At 39.9% G+C, this 12,513-nt stretch overlaps 2 protein-coding genes across 2 annotated transcripts in view; one reads left to right on the forward strand and one right to left on the reverse strand.

Moving 5' to 3' along the window:
- Positions 1–56: 56 nt before the first annotated feature.
- Positions 57–6,052, reverse strand: LYSMD3 (LysM domain containing 3). Its single transcript, XM_027710803.2, has 2 exons — positions 5,483–6,052; positions 57–3,664 (listed from the first exon to the last, which is right to left on the reverse strand). Exons 1-2 carry the CDS (start codon positions 5,741–5,743, stop codon positions 3,056–3,058), a joined length of 870 nt encoding a protein of 289 aa, XP_027566604.1. The 5' UTR covers positions 5,744–6,052; the 3' UTR covers positions 57–3,055.
- A 4,491-nt stretch (positions 6,053–10,543) lies between these two features.
- Positions 10,544–12,513, forward strand: part of ADGRV1 (adhesion G protein-coupled receptor V1) — a 202,908-nt gene continuing 200,938 nt past the window's right edge. Inside the window, exons 1-2 of the mRNA XM_039386937.1 lie at positions 10,544–10,711; positions 10,797–10,967. The gene's annotated coding sequence lies outside the window, so the exon portion shown is untranslated. The remainder of the gene's footprint in view (positions 10,712–10,796; positions 10,968–12,513) is intronic.

Raw genomic sequence — 12,513 nt, forward strand, 5'->3', positions numbered from 1 at the left:
TCTAAAAGCAGAAGAGCAGAAGTATTTAAAATAAGACTTGCATCCTCACCCAGAAGTGTTTTACAAAGTTGTATTTTCAGGCTTTATAAAAGTTATACAAAGACTATTTGTGACAATATATTCCAAAGAATAGCAGATTTAAAACACTGCAATTTTATATGATCCAACAGTGCAATACGCACTTAAGTTAAAACCAGCTTCCTGATCAATATGTTGCAATTGATCCAAAAGGTGATTTACAACTGTTATTTTGTGTTTTGTTGTTGTTTTTATTTTTAAGAAGTCAGTTTCTGGAAGACTAACTTTACAGATTTTAACTTAAGTCAGATTTAAGTTTCTTACAGAGCAGTTACCCTGTTTATCCAGAGCTGATGTGATGATGCATTTCCAGTTGTGTTGAACTTTGGAAAAAAAAAGTAAAGATCCCTGCATCCTGGAGAAAGCCATGTCAGCTGATCTTTGTAGTTTACCAGGACCAGGAGTCCTACAATCTTGGAAAACTACCTACTACATCTTCTGATAAAAAGTGCTGCATGAAATAAGCTACGTTATACATTTGTAAAAACATTCCAGGCTCTTGATTAGAATGTAATACAGTCCAGTTAAAGAGCTGTCCCTTTATGTTTTTCCAAGCACTACTTATCCTAAGGTAAATCAAGGGGACAGTAAGCCACAGGTATTCCAACACTGTAAAGGCCCAAAGCCTGGGACAAAGATCTCTTCATCTGTGCCACCATATAACAAAAAGCATCAGTTAACCACAGACCTCTGTATCCTTACATCAACAGACAGAGACCTTCCTGACCTAGTCAGACCACAGCCAAAGTTAATTTCACTTCTACACCAATGGCAATTTAATACCCATCAGTTCAGGTATGTGCAGTAAAAGAGGCTTATGCTGCATTATCACAATAGCTAACTTAACGTGCTTTGACGAATCTGTAAGAAATGGAAGGATAAAGTATTAGAACTGTTGAGATTTCAGGAACAGAATGATGGGGGAAGAAGCAAACTAGTAAATAAGCTTGCAGCAAAAAAGCTGACACGTTATATACCAAGTTTCATACCTTACAGTAAACATCTGTCTTCATGTGCCAAAGCTCTCTTGTCTGGACTAGAGTAAGTCCTTTTAAAGTTTTAACCCTAGAAGCTGTATCACTTTAGCCACCAAGAAGTATTTTGCAATGCAGTTTTTCATATAGCATTACCTAGAACTGGTACCTCAGTATTTATATTTGTGTTATTGGCATATTGTCTTTGTGAAATGAACTATTACTGTAAAAGATCTTTGAAAACAAGGGTTATGTGAACCATTAAGTTCATGCCTGTTTGTAATCTCTTTTCTAGTGCAGAGACTATGAGTAGGCTCACTATCTCCACAGCTGCCCCTCTGAACAAAGGGTTCATGAGCCACAGGTTCACATACCTAACTGTATACCATTTTCCCTCAAGCTTTGGCCTGCCTTCAATTTCAATATAATACAAGTTAGCCAATTCATGTTCATACACTTGGCATGCCAGTAAAGACTACTTGCACCAAGAATAGATGGGACCTAAGTCTTTACTCTCAGAACCTGATAAAGCACTTTGAAATAACTCAATAGTAAGGAAACATTTACTTTACCAGATTTTTTTATACTATATATATATATACCTATATACTTAGTCAAGACACTCAATGGAAAGCTTACAATAGTTGTTTAAAGGATACTGATTATTTTTCCACTTCTCTCTTTATAAGTTATAATCAAGTTAGTTAATCTTGGGTTTTAGTAATGAATAGTATTTTGAGCAGGGCAATGGAGTTTTGCTCCACAAGGTAAACACAACAAAAAAAATTATAGGCACCATCTCAGTTTTTATTTAAAAGTATTCTGAGTACACAAGTAACTCCTTCTTTCTGTATGAAGAGTCCAGAGTTGTTGTTTTTTGTTTTGTTTTGATTGTTGTTGGTTTGGTTGGGGGGGGGGGAGAAGAAGAGGGGAAAACCAAGGTTGATCATGAAACTCCATGTGAAACATTCAAGAACAGATAAAATACACTACTATGTAAAGAAAAAGTCTGAAGCTGCAACTTGTCTATTTTGCTGCAATTTGCTATCAGGCATTAAATCTCATTTGAAGTTTTCTAGGAGATTTCAGGAAAAAGTGTTTGAGGTTCATGGGCACAAGACCATTAGCATATGGTCCTGAATTGAGATTGGCTGAAGGGGGGAAAAAAAATTCATGTTACAGCAAGGTGCCACACTTCTGCACTTCTTTCATTCCTACACACAGCTGACCAGATGAGAATGCAGTCCAGTCAGTTTTCAGCAGCATATCACAGAAGAATGTGAAGTTTCAGGACGACTCTCTCAACTGGACTGTGTTGAAGCACAGTGTCACACACAGAGAAAACAAATTATCCTACTGCCTACATTGAAAAGTACTGTAGAAGGGGTTGACCACAGGCACAAGAATTAAAGATTCTGGCTTAAGTATTTGCTACTGCCTCTGTAGAAGTACACTTGTAAAAAAGGAACTTCACAGTGGCAATTAATTATGGAATGATTGGGTTCTAAAAAAAAAAATCTTACTCTATAAGAAAGAGAAAAATATGAGAACAGCATTTTAATTGACAACTGTAAACCTGATATTAAAAAGTGAAGAGTACTATGAATTCTGTAAATATTTTCACATGTTTAAAAGTTAAGATATCCCCATATGCCCATTTCTGGGCCGTAAAACGCACAGTGAGACTCCTTGTGTGTTAGTTCAAACTACATTTTTTCACCTCATCATTAATTAAAAAACATATGTCTATCAAAATAGAAAAAAGTGCAAAGCTTCAGAGACGATTTTATAGCTTAATTTGTATCCCAATCTTGCAAACTGCCTGTCTCAGGCATATTCAGAGATTACATGATCCCCAGAAATATCCCTGTGGTGGAACACTGCCCATGAGGGCAAGTCATACATCAGTACTCGTTTCCTCTGCGTTCCACGTACATTTTGCATTCTGTGGTTTCCCCTTTGCCTAACACTATGTTATGTGTCTACCAATAAGTTACATGTTGTTAATGCTGAAAGTCTCCTTGATTATCAACATTGATAACATTCGCTGGATTTATTCCATTTTCTATTTGTTTCTGATGCGATACTGCTGTGACAAACAAATGGGAAGATTCCATTGTAGAATGGTGACTGACATCTGCTTTCACCAGAACTTCGTAATACAGGAGATAAAAAACTGGAGTTACTATGCCAATGATCAACATAATCACTACCGCTGTCCACCATCCTATACCCCAGTCTGCACCGTAGTAAGGATCCTTGCTTTTTTTAGTTTTACCATCAGTTTCAAAACAAACCTGTTGGGCTGCTAAAGCAGAAACAACTTCATTAAGATTCTCTTTCTTTGTATCATTACACTTCACTATTTCTTCTATATCTCGATCCACTTCTTTTAAGAAGTTGCCAGCAGTCTCATTAGCAGAGAATTTATCAGAAAGTGACGTTTCCTGCACTTCTGGGGAATAGAGAGCAGGCCGAAGGACTTGTCTTCCTTTTGGGGAGACATGCGTTTCAGTCAATACACTAAACTTTTTCACTGGAATTTTGACAGACCTCAGGGCAAAGAAATCTTGGTCGTTGATAAGATTGTTAACTCTCTTGATATCTGCAACCTAAAAATAGGAACAACAGTTAAAACATTGCAGCCCCATTGAAACACAACTCTCTTAATAGTACCATACCCTTCAGAAATATAAGTCTTTCCTATGGAAACAAAGGCAAGACCTTTATTTTGCTTTACTTTTTTTTTTTTTAAAACAGATACCCATTCAAACAGTATGAAGTGAGAAGAGGTCAAAGACCAAATCTGAACAACATTACAGCAAGAAGTAAATTAATTATGAGGTAACAAACCTTGTCACTTCATATAAGAAGACTGAAAGTCACTTCACACATACGTGTTTACGTAATGTATGTTCATCCATCGCTTGGTAACTATCTCTGTGAAATGAATGAGATTTAACCTCTGTTTTCAAATGACGTAACTTACTGAGTTCCTAATTAAATTGAAAACTTCTGAATTAGGAATATTACAAATTAGTGAGTTTCCAATTTATCTAGCCACAGCTGTGTTTTTTGCTGCTTCTGAGGGCTAAGACAGAAATCAAGCATAACTTAAAAGTATCATCTACCCTACCCAAGTCAGCTCTCCCCTTTCCCTATTCTTGCTCAAAATTAATCTCATTTTGTTCTCAGTAAGTTCAGATTTTAAGTCTAATGTGAAAAATACTCTGCAGGGATTTAAGTGCCCTTGGATAATCATTGGCTTTCACTCTGAGATAGGAACTCCCTCACCACAGAGGGCACAGCCACAAACCTCACTGTAATGAAGTACTTCCAACCCAGTGCTTTTCTGCAACACCTGCAAAGCACGCAGGAATTGTGTCCATTTTAAGATGCACTGTACCCAAGTTCACATCAGCTTAATAACATGAATAAGTTTTTCAGGTCCTATAACAAGGTATTTGTTATGTGTCCCATGTGGAATAAATTGGATTAGCATAAAAAAATGCCAAATGCAGGATTTACCCAGTGCTTAGTGATCCCACCACAACGCAAGTTATACTTTTTGCCTAGAACTCCAGGATCGCTCTTCCACATTCTCCTGAATTTCCAAGAAAGAGCGCAACTCAGTTATCTCATTTTTTATTGAAGCCTGATCTAGTAAACCTGCCCCAAATACTTAATTGCAGTGAGTTCTGAAGCCAAGAACTGGGTAAGGAGGCTAAGGTCTGCCATGATTAGGAAATAGTTATGTCAAGACTTTAGTACCTAAGCTCACAACAGGAGGCCCCCAATTCTGTTTCTGCCTGAAAAATTAGACAACAGCAAGAGTTCTGTAAAATATGGATTCTGAACGTGACCTCTTGGCCCATGCACACTTAGCAGTCAGTCCCACCAAAACACACCACTGATTTTGTGTTAAAACTGAAAACGCGAGCCATGACAGATGCCACCGCTTTAATTAGTACTGGCCAGCCAAAATTACTGGGTAGGCAAGGCATTCAGCAGACTAAGGTAAGAACTGAGCTAGAAGCAGTGAGCACCAAGAAGGGCGTACAGGGGCAGAACGTTCCCAACGGTACAAGAAGTTCAAGCTTAAAATATTCAGGCAATTTAGCAGAACTCAGAATAAGACTACAGAGGGTTTTCCCCCTACTATCATGGAATTAGAGCTCCACACAAACCTTTAAGTGGTTCAGCAACAACCCCCCTCAGGACCAGTCTAACAGCGAGGATGGCACTGAAGTGACGACCTTTGACTGTAACGTGCGGTCTCTCAGAGCGCCACAAGCAAAGCTATGCACTTGTTTCGTGCGCTTTCAGTAGCTTTCGGGGTTAAAGCCCACGGAACCGGAACGCTGCTGCCACAGTGACACCCTGACGTCATTTTCCACTCCTGAGGCCCGCGGCGTCCCCACGGCCCTTACCGAGCAGCAAAACTGCAGCGCGATCGCGTTCAGCGTGTCCCCTTCCCGGATGTCCCTCGTCAGCAGCACGATGTCATCCAGCCTGTCCCTGGACGTGCTCCGCCGGACCTTCTCCCTGCCCCGCGGCCGCAGCTCCGACACCTCACCCTCTTCCTCCGGGCCCTCGCTCTCGGCGCTCACCACGGGGTACAGGTGACCGCCGGCGGGCGGCTGCGCCACGGCGGGTCCCTGCGGGCCGCTGCCCGCACCCCTACCGGCCATACTCCGCAGGCGGCCCTACAACGCACCGCGGGCGTGGCACCCTCCAAGGCGAGCCCCACCCCGGCGGCGGCGGCTCCTCCTCCTCCTCCTCCTCCTCTTCGTCCCCGCCCCCGCCCAGCGCCCGCCGGCCCCTGGGGGTGGGGGGGCAGAGGGAGGAAGGGCCCCGCCTGCCCCCGCCCCGCATGGCCTCGCTCTGTTATGGCCGCCGCGCCGCCACGTCCGCAGCGCCGCCCCCGCCCCGCCCTCTGAGGAAGGCCGGCGAGCGGGAAGCAGCGCCGGCGGGATTGTCCGTGCGGGCATGACGGGGCTACACCACCCCCGGGGACGAGTCCGGTCCTGCCGCCCGCGTGTCCCGGTCCTGCCGCCCGCGTGTCCCGGTCCTGCCGCCCGCGTGTCCCGGTCCTGCCGCCCGCGTGTCCCGGTCCTGCCGCCCGCGTGTCCCGGTCCTGCCGCTGGGCCGCCCGGCGCTGGAGGCCGGGGCGCTGTTCTGGGAGGCGCTTCACCTCCACTTCCACTCGAGCCGCCCCTGTGCGAGTTCAGCCATGGGGTTTTCTTTTTGCTTTTGCTGATCCTCTTTGTGAAGAAATGGAGGCTGCTCGGGTACGAAGCTGCCGTGTATTTGGGCCAGTAAGAGACCCCTTTTTGCTTATTAAGTATTCGCAGCTCCTCTGCACATCCTGTACCTGCTAGTCCTGCACTGCTGCGCCCTCAGAAGTTGCCGGGCAGTTTCCTTTTATGCCCCCACACCTGTCCCCTCAGGACTGGTCCTGCAGAGCTACAGGTGTGCAGCCCACGTTGATGTATGTTTGTAACGAGAGAAACCGTAAATTGAGCCCTGTAGGTATTTCAGCTTTCCTCCCCTAGTAATTTTCACTCTAAAGGACTGTCAGCAGCTGTTGGGGTGCTGAGGCAATAGACAGACTTCCTAGTCTTAACTAGTAAATTTAACGCAGTGTGGGTTTCTCCTGACACAGCCTTAGAAGGAAGTTTTTGATTACAGCAGGAGCAAGTACAATATTTCTTACAAAAACTCATAGCTCTAAGGCTAGGCTAAATACGTTGTAACAAATGATTGCATTGTTGCTGAAGACAAATGCATTTGTAAGTCTGATTCCTATAAAGATTAAATCTAATTTTAAAGTAATTTTAAATAATGGGGTTTTTTCTTTTTGTTTTTGAGCTTTGTTATATGATGTTCCCAGGCTTTCCTGAACAGCCAAGGTGGCTAGAAATGTGTTTGAGTTTTGAAAACTAGATGACTTGAGTCGGAGGGACATAAACATAAGAGCTAACAATTGTGTAGCTCTATTGAGTGTCACCTTCACACCCGCAGAAACTTGATTGGAGCCACGTTTCCAGACATTGTAAAATAAACTATCAAGCTGCAGTGTTTTCTTGTGTCTTACCCTATTTTAAAGGGTAAATATATATATATACACATACATATATCTATAGCTACCTTAAAATAGTGTTCTATTGTGAATGAGGGATGGATCAGTTAAAATGAAAATGTAATTAAAAATGTGATTTAATGTGATTCAATGTGATTAAAAATTCCTAAGGCTTTTTCTAGCTAAATAGCATCTACAAGAAAAGCAATACCTTTTGCATAAATGTTCTCAAGAGCATAGAATTTCTGTGTTGTAAGAGAAGGGTGCCTGAAAGAATATAAATATTCTCAGGTACAGAAGTCAGCAGTAAGCCTAAAATAATGATCTGGCCATTTCAAGGAAGTCTGCCCAGATCACTGCCCTTTGTGGAGAACCATGGAATAGTACTAATGTTTAAACAGGATTTCCTACCTGGAGGAAGTTGGACATTCCTCATTTTCAGGCTTTCTTATTCTGCATTTGTTAAAATATTGCAGTAGATGCCAAGTGTAATTAGAATTTCCTCAAACCAAAGTTTCTTACGAGTCAAGAGACAATTTCCAAACCATTTAGTAACCTAACTAGGGATATTTTCTTGGCACTTGGCCCCATGTAACATTTTCCTTGTTGAGTGTCTTAGATGTAATTAACGGCGAGCAGCGTGGTGTCTTCTCGAAGGGCAATTTCTTTTCTTCTCTCATAGCATCTTCCCAATCAAAGCCTGCTCAGCAATAAGCTTCCTATTTTTATCATGGGTCAGATGCACAGCTTGTGCTGATTAGCATAGCTGCACTGAAGGCTTAGATACAGCCTCACTCCAACAAACTTAAATAGTTAGATTACATGACAAATGTGTGAACATACTTGTAGAAGTCCCAGAATGATTTTATGTCTTTATGCAAGTAGAATGAATCTTCCACCAACTGTATTTCCAGAAAGAGCAATACTTAAGATGACAGAATTGAATGAATTCCCAATAAACCCTGAGTTTTCTCATGGGATCTCAAGTTGAAGAAAATTAATTTTAACCTAGTGAGTCAGGATTCCATATATAAAGAGGTGTAATGCCACATCTGGCAAGGGATATCTGCAGCAAGAAGCAGTTTTGTTTTTTAAAGAAAGCTTTCAGTAATAGAAGTGAAGCGACTGTAGTTGTCTGTAGCTGGGAAACTGATGACTCAGACCCTATTCATGCTGTTGAAAGACTGTTTTATGAGACCCGTCAGAGTGGTGGGTGGACCTGGAGAGGAGCTGTTTGAAGGCAGACTTCATATGCAGTGATGTTTGCAGTGGTGTCTAATGATTGTCCCATCATACGCCACTAATGGCATATCCTTTTGGAGGTTTTCTTTAATCTTTGAGAGGTGAGGCTACAGAAAAGATCAGGACAGGGAATTTCACCATTTCTTTTATCTAAAAAGGTGTACTATCAGGTCAAAAAAGAACTGCTGAAGCAGCACTCTGCCTTAGAGGGCGAAAGAAAGTATTGGAGTTTGCTTTGACCCTTGTGCACCCCTGTGTGTTACCATTTGTAACTAGTGACATTTTCCCATCAATAACAAAAGGGTATATTCCAAACTTGATGAACAAGACTGGAGCTGCCATGAATGCTAATAGGAATACAGCCTTTCTCCATCCCCATGTAAGTTACTTTGCATATCCTAATAGTGCACTCTCAATGAGCAACAGGGTCAGTGTTAATCACTCCATGGCATTCCAACAGCAACTGCACGAATCTGTATCACATTCCCCTTGGTCGTGTTATGTCTTATGTAGCCTGATCAGAGCTAGGAAGTTAAGTATATACTTAGGAATATTAAAAAATCTTAATAAATTAATAGAAAGGAATTTTAAAGGAGATGTAAGAGGGCTGCAAAACTTGTTAGTAATTTTTAATTAAAAAAATCCCAGACATATTCTCTCCAGCTGGAAACTACCTACATGTCACGTGCCACCACTGTTTTTGTAAGTCATTATATGATTTGGGAACACAGGGCTAGATTTACATTTAGATAGCTAGTGTCAGTTATCTAAATGTATGTTTTAATTGCTTGAATGGCATGATTAGTTATGACTCATTAAGAGAATCACACAGAAATAAATATGCAGCCTATCTGTCTCTGTTCTCTGCTTGGTAATTAGGAATGGTAGGAAAATCTTAGGAAATAGTAATGTTGAGGTAGATCTGCAGCTCCAGTGGAGACCAAATAAAATCATTAAGCTGTGACTGTAAGAAGCAGTAAGAGGAGCTACTTAAGAACGCTAGAACTATGCAAGAAGCAAATAATGCTAAATGTACAGACACTGTGTAGTCTGTTCTTCAGTGGAAATATTTACATGTTTACATTTAGCTGTAATGATAGAATCATTTAGGCTGCAAAATACTATTAAGGTCATTGCATCCAACCATTGATCCTCAAAACTAGCCAAAACCCTTTTTAGTTAGCAAGGTTCCAACAAGAAGAATGGATTAAAAATTACCGCAAAATTTAATTGTTTAATTTAATATTGTTATGGTTTTAATGAGAATAAATGAAAAAAGGTCCTTGGATTGAGACTGTATTTTCTCTACTTCATATTTCACATATTTGCTGTTTCCCTTTGGTTACTTGATGAGAATCAGTTACTTTTTAAATTAATTTTATTTGAATTTAATGTGTATTCAAAATAAAAATATGCTATGTGTCTTCCATAACGCAGCCAGTAGGGTGCATTGGTTTTTTGATATTTAGTTTTCAAAAAAATGTAAAGAACTGCATATTTGCTTCTGATTTACATTTTATTTTATTCTGTTCAAGTATCCTCTGAATAAGAAAATCTATCAGTTATGGTAAAAACAGTATGCAAAAATGGAGTATAGATTCTTGAAAATTTCTTTCAGATTATTCACAGATGAATTTTGCTGTAAGATTCTGGATTCCTATTTGTATAACTCTATTGATGAATAAGTGTTTCTGTAGTGTGATAAGTGAAGTGGGTTTTTTGAAGGTCTTTTTTGTTTGTTTTGTTAGGTTTTTGTTTGTGAGTTTCAAAGATTATCATATATTCCTTCCTATTTTTGCAGGATGATTTTTGCTGTAATAAAGAGTAGGAATAGCTGTTACTTTTTGATATGTTTTCCCTGAGTAAAGTAAAGAACCATTTCATTATTCATCTTGTTTTTTCTCTGAGGGAATTTTTACACTGTCCTCAAGTCTTTACCACGTTTATTTTTAATGAATTAAACATTCAGAATTTGTTATCTTCTGCTCTCTGCTTTCTCTAGCTCTCAGTTTTTGGTAATTTGATTTGTTTGGATCCTTTGTGGGTTTCAGGACACCGTTTATGCAACTTCAAATATTCTCCCCATTTGTGCTATATACAAAAGTAAATGATTCCACCACACCAACTACTATTCACTAATCTGCTGTTGATCAGTGTATCTGAGGATTGCAGTGTTTTTTGTTTTTCCTGTCACAGAATCACATTGGACACTTATGGTAAGCCTCTTCTCTCTTTGAGTTTCTTCAGATGGAAATGGTCCAGAAGACTTATATTTTAGCTTTGAAGGTATTCAGCAGTGTTAACATGACTTGTTTTAATGGAGCCAGCTTACCAGGTGAGCTGTACCACTGTAATATTGTCATTTCCTTTCTGCTAATACTTACGTCACATACATCCAGGTGTGATTTTTGTATTTACAGGGAGAGAGTGTTGAGGAGCGGCAGATTTATTTTTAACCCTTCTTGAACTACATAATAGAAATATTTTCATTTGTTCCTAATGAAATGCTGAGGCAGCGACCAAAGATAGTCAAGTCTTCAACTCCTTCTCTCTTGCAGTTATCCCTGATTGGCAATGGGATTTGTCCTGAGGTGAGAACACCAGGTGGGAATTGCAGGGGGAATGGGGGAGCTCTGATGATTGCAATTGGTGTTGGTGCACATCAGCTTACAAAATGGTATAATATGCTGCTGGAGATTGAGCTAATGGGGAAAACTGTCTCCCAAGGTTGCTGGCAGCTTCTGAGTGGGAATTCAGCTTCCTAGGGATGCCTGCAGGGTATCTCCAGCCCGAAGACAGGGAACACTCACTTGTGGATGAGTGAATAAAAGCACAAAGGTCTGGTCACATGCAGAGATAAAATCCTAAAGTAGCTCCATAGCTGCTTTGTTGCTTTGTAGTTGTGCATTCTGTAAGGTCAAAGACTGTAAACCTGTATGTTTGTATGTTTCCTGCTGAGCCTGCTGATACTATAACCCTTTAGACCTGCTTATATTATATACCGCATTGACAATATTTAGATACTCTATTAGTAATAAATCTAGTCATAGTCACCACATAATCAGTGTCATATTTTTCATGCCTGACAAGAGAGTCTTCTCTCTGCCACTCTACCACAAACATATATTTTATTCATAAACTCTTACAGCAGAATGCTTTTGAAGATCTACCAGAAAGTTTTTAATCCATTTATATAGGAGTCACTGCTTACTAGCATTGCACTGTGTCTTTACTACATAGTAATGTGATTAAAAAGTAAGTCCTCCAACTATTCAGTTCTCCTCTACCAGCACAATTACTGTCATTCAAATTATAATATTTCAGAATTGAACCATATTGCACTATTTGTATACGATATTATTTACTTTATTAATTTCTTTCACGTTCTTAAAAATTAAACCAGGATGATTTACTCTATTAATTTACCTCCTTATAAGTAAAATACCACATAAGCCTTTACATTATTTTGGCTAGTTTTGCTGTCAGACTGCATTATTCTTAAATTCTTTTTGTATTTTTTTTAATTGATTGTTATGGACATTTAAAATATGGTTATTAAAGTTGTCGCTGTCTTGCCAACGTAGTGGTTTTCCCTAATGTCTTTACTCTCCTATAATTTATATAGTATAACTTAAAAAACTTATAGTCTTCTTTCTAGTTCCCTTTACCATACGCTGTATTTATTTTTTAATTTTCTCTTGGATTTAATTTTTACTATATTATTGCACTAAGATATATGCTTATTGAGACTTAAATGTAAAATACTGGCTTTTTGTCACTCAAGAAAACCCTTTTTCTTAATTTTGTACAGAAAAAGCTTAAGGATTTTGATAGTTTTGACCACCATGGGGAGGAGTTGAATGTTACGTGGTATTTTTTAATCATTAGGATTTCAGCTGTGGCAGAAGCTTCCTCTGGCCTCCTTGATATACAGATAATTCACCCTTACTGGTAGCACTGTGGATAAGGTTAATTCTTCATTGATACAGACTTTCCTTTCTTACAAGCCCACTGTCTTACCAGTTTCTACTGTGAATGTATTCTGTACTGGTACATTTCTACAGCTGAGAAGCTTTCCCTGGCAAACCATCCTTTGATGTCACTCCATTGAGTGGGAAAGTGCCCTTACACACCCCT

The sequence above is a fragment of the Pipra filicauda genome, unplaced genomic scaffold (assembly GCF_003945595.2).
Source record: "Pipra filicauda isolate LSUMZ 115617 unplaced genomic scaffold, ASM394559v2 scaffold517_size385040_pilon, whole genome shotgun sequence".
NCBI classification, from domain to species: Eukaryota; Metazoa; Chordata; class Aves; order Passeriformes; family Pipridae; genus Pipra; species Pipra filicauda.

Excerpts from the sequence above, each read along its gene's own strand:
- LYSMD3 (XM_027710803.2), bottom strand. The coding sequence starts at position 5,743 with ATGGCCGGTAGGGGTGCGGGCAGCGGCCCGCAGGGACCCGCCGTGGCG. Across the intron at positions 3,665-5,482 it reads CGCTGCAGTTTTGCTGCTCG|GTTGCAGATATCAAGAGAGT; the intron begins GTAAGGGCCGTG and ends TCCTATTTTTAG.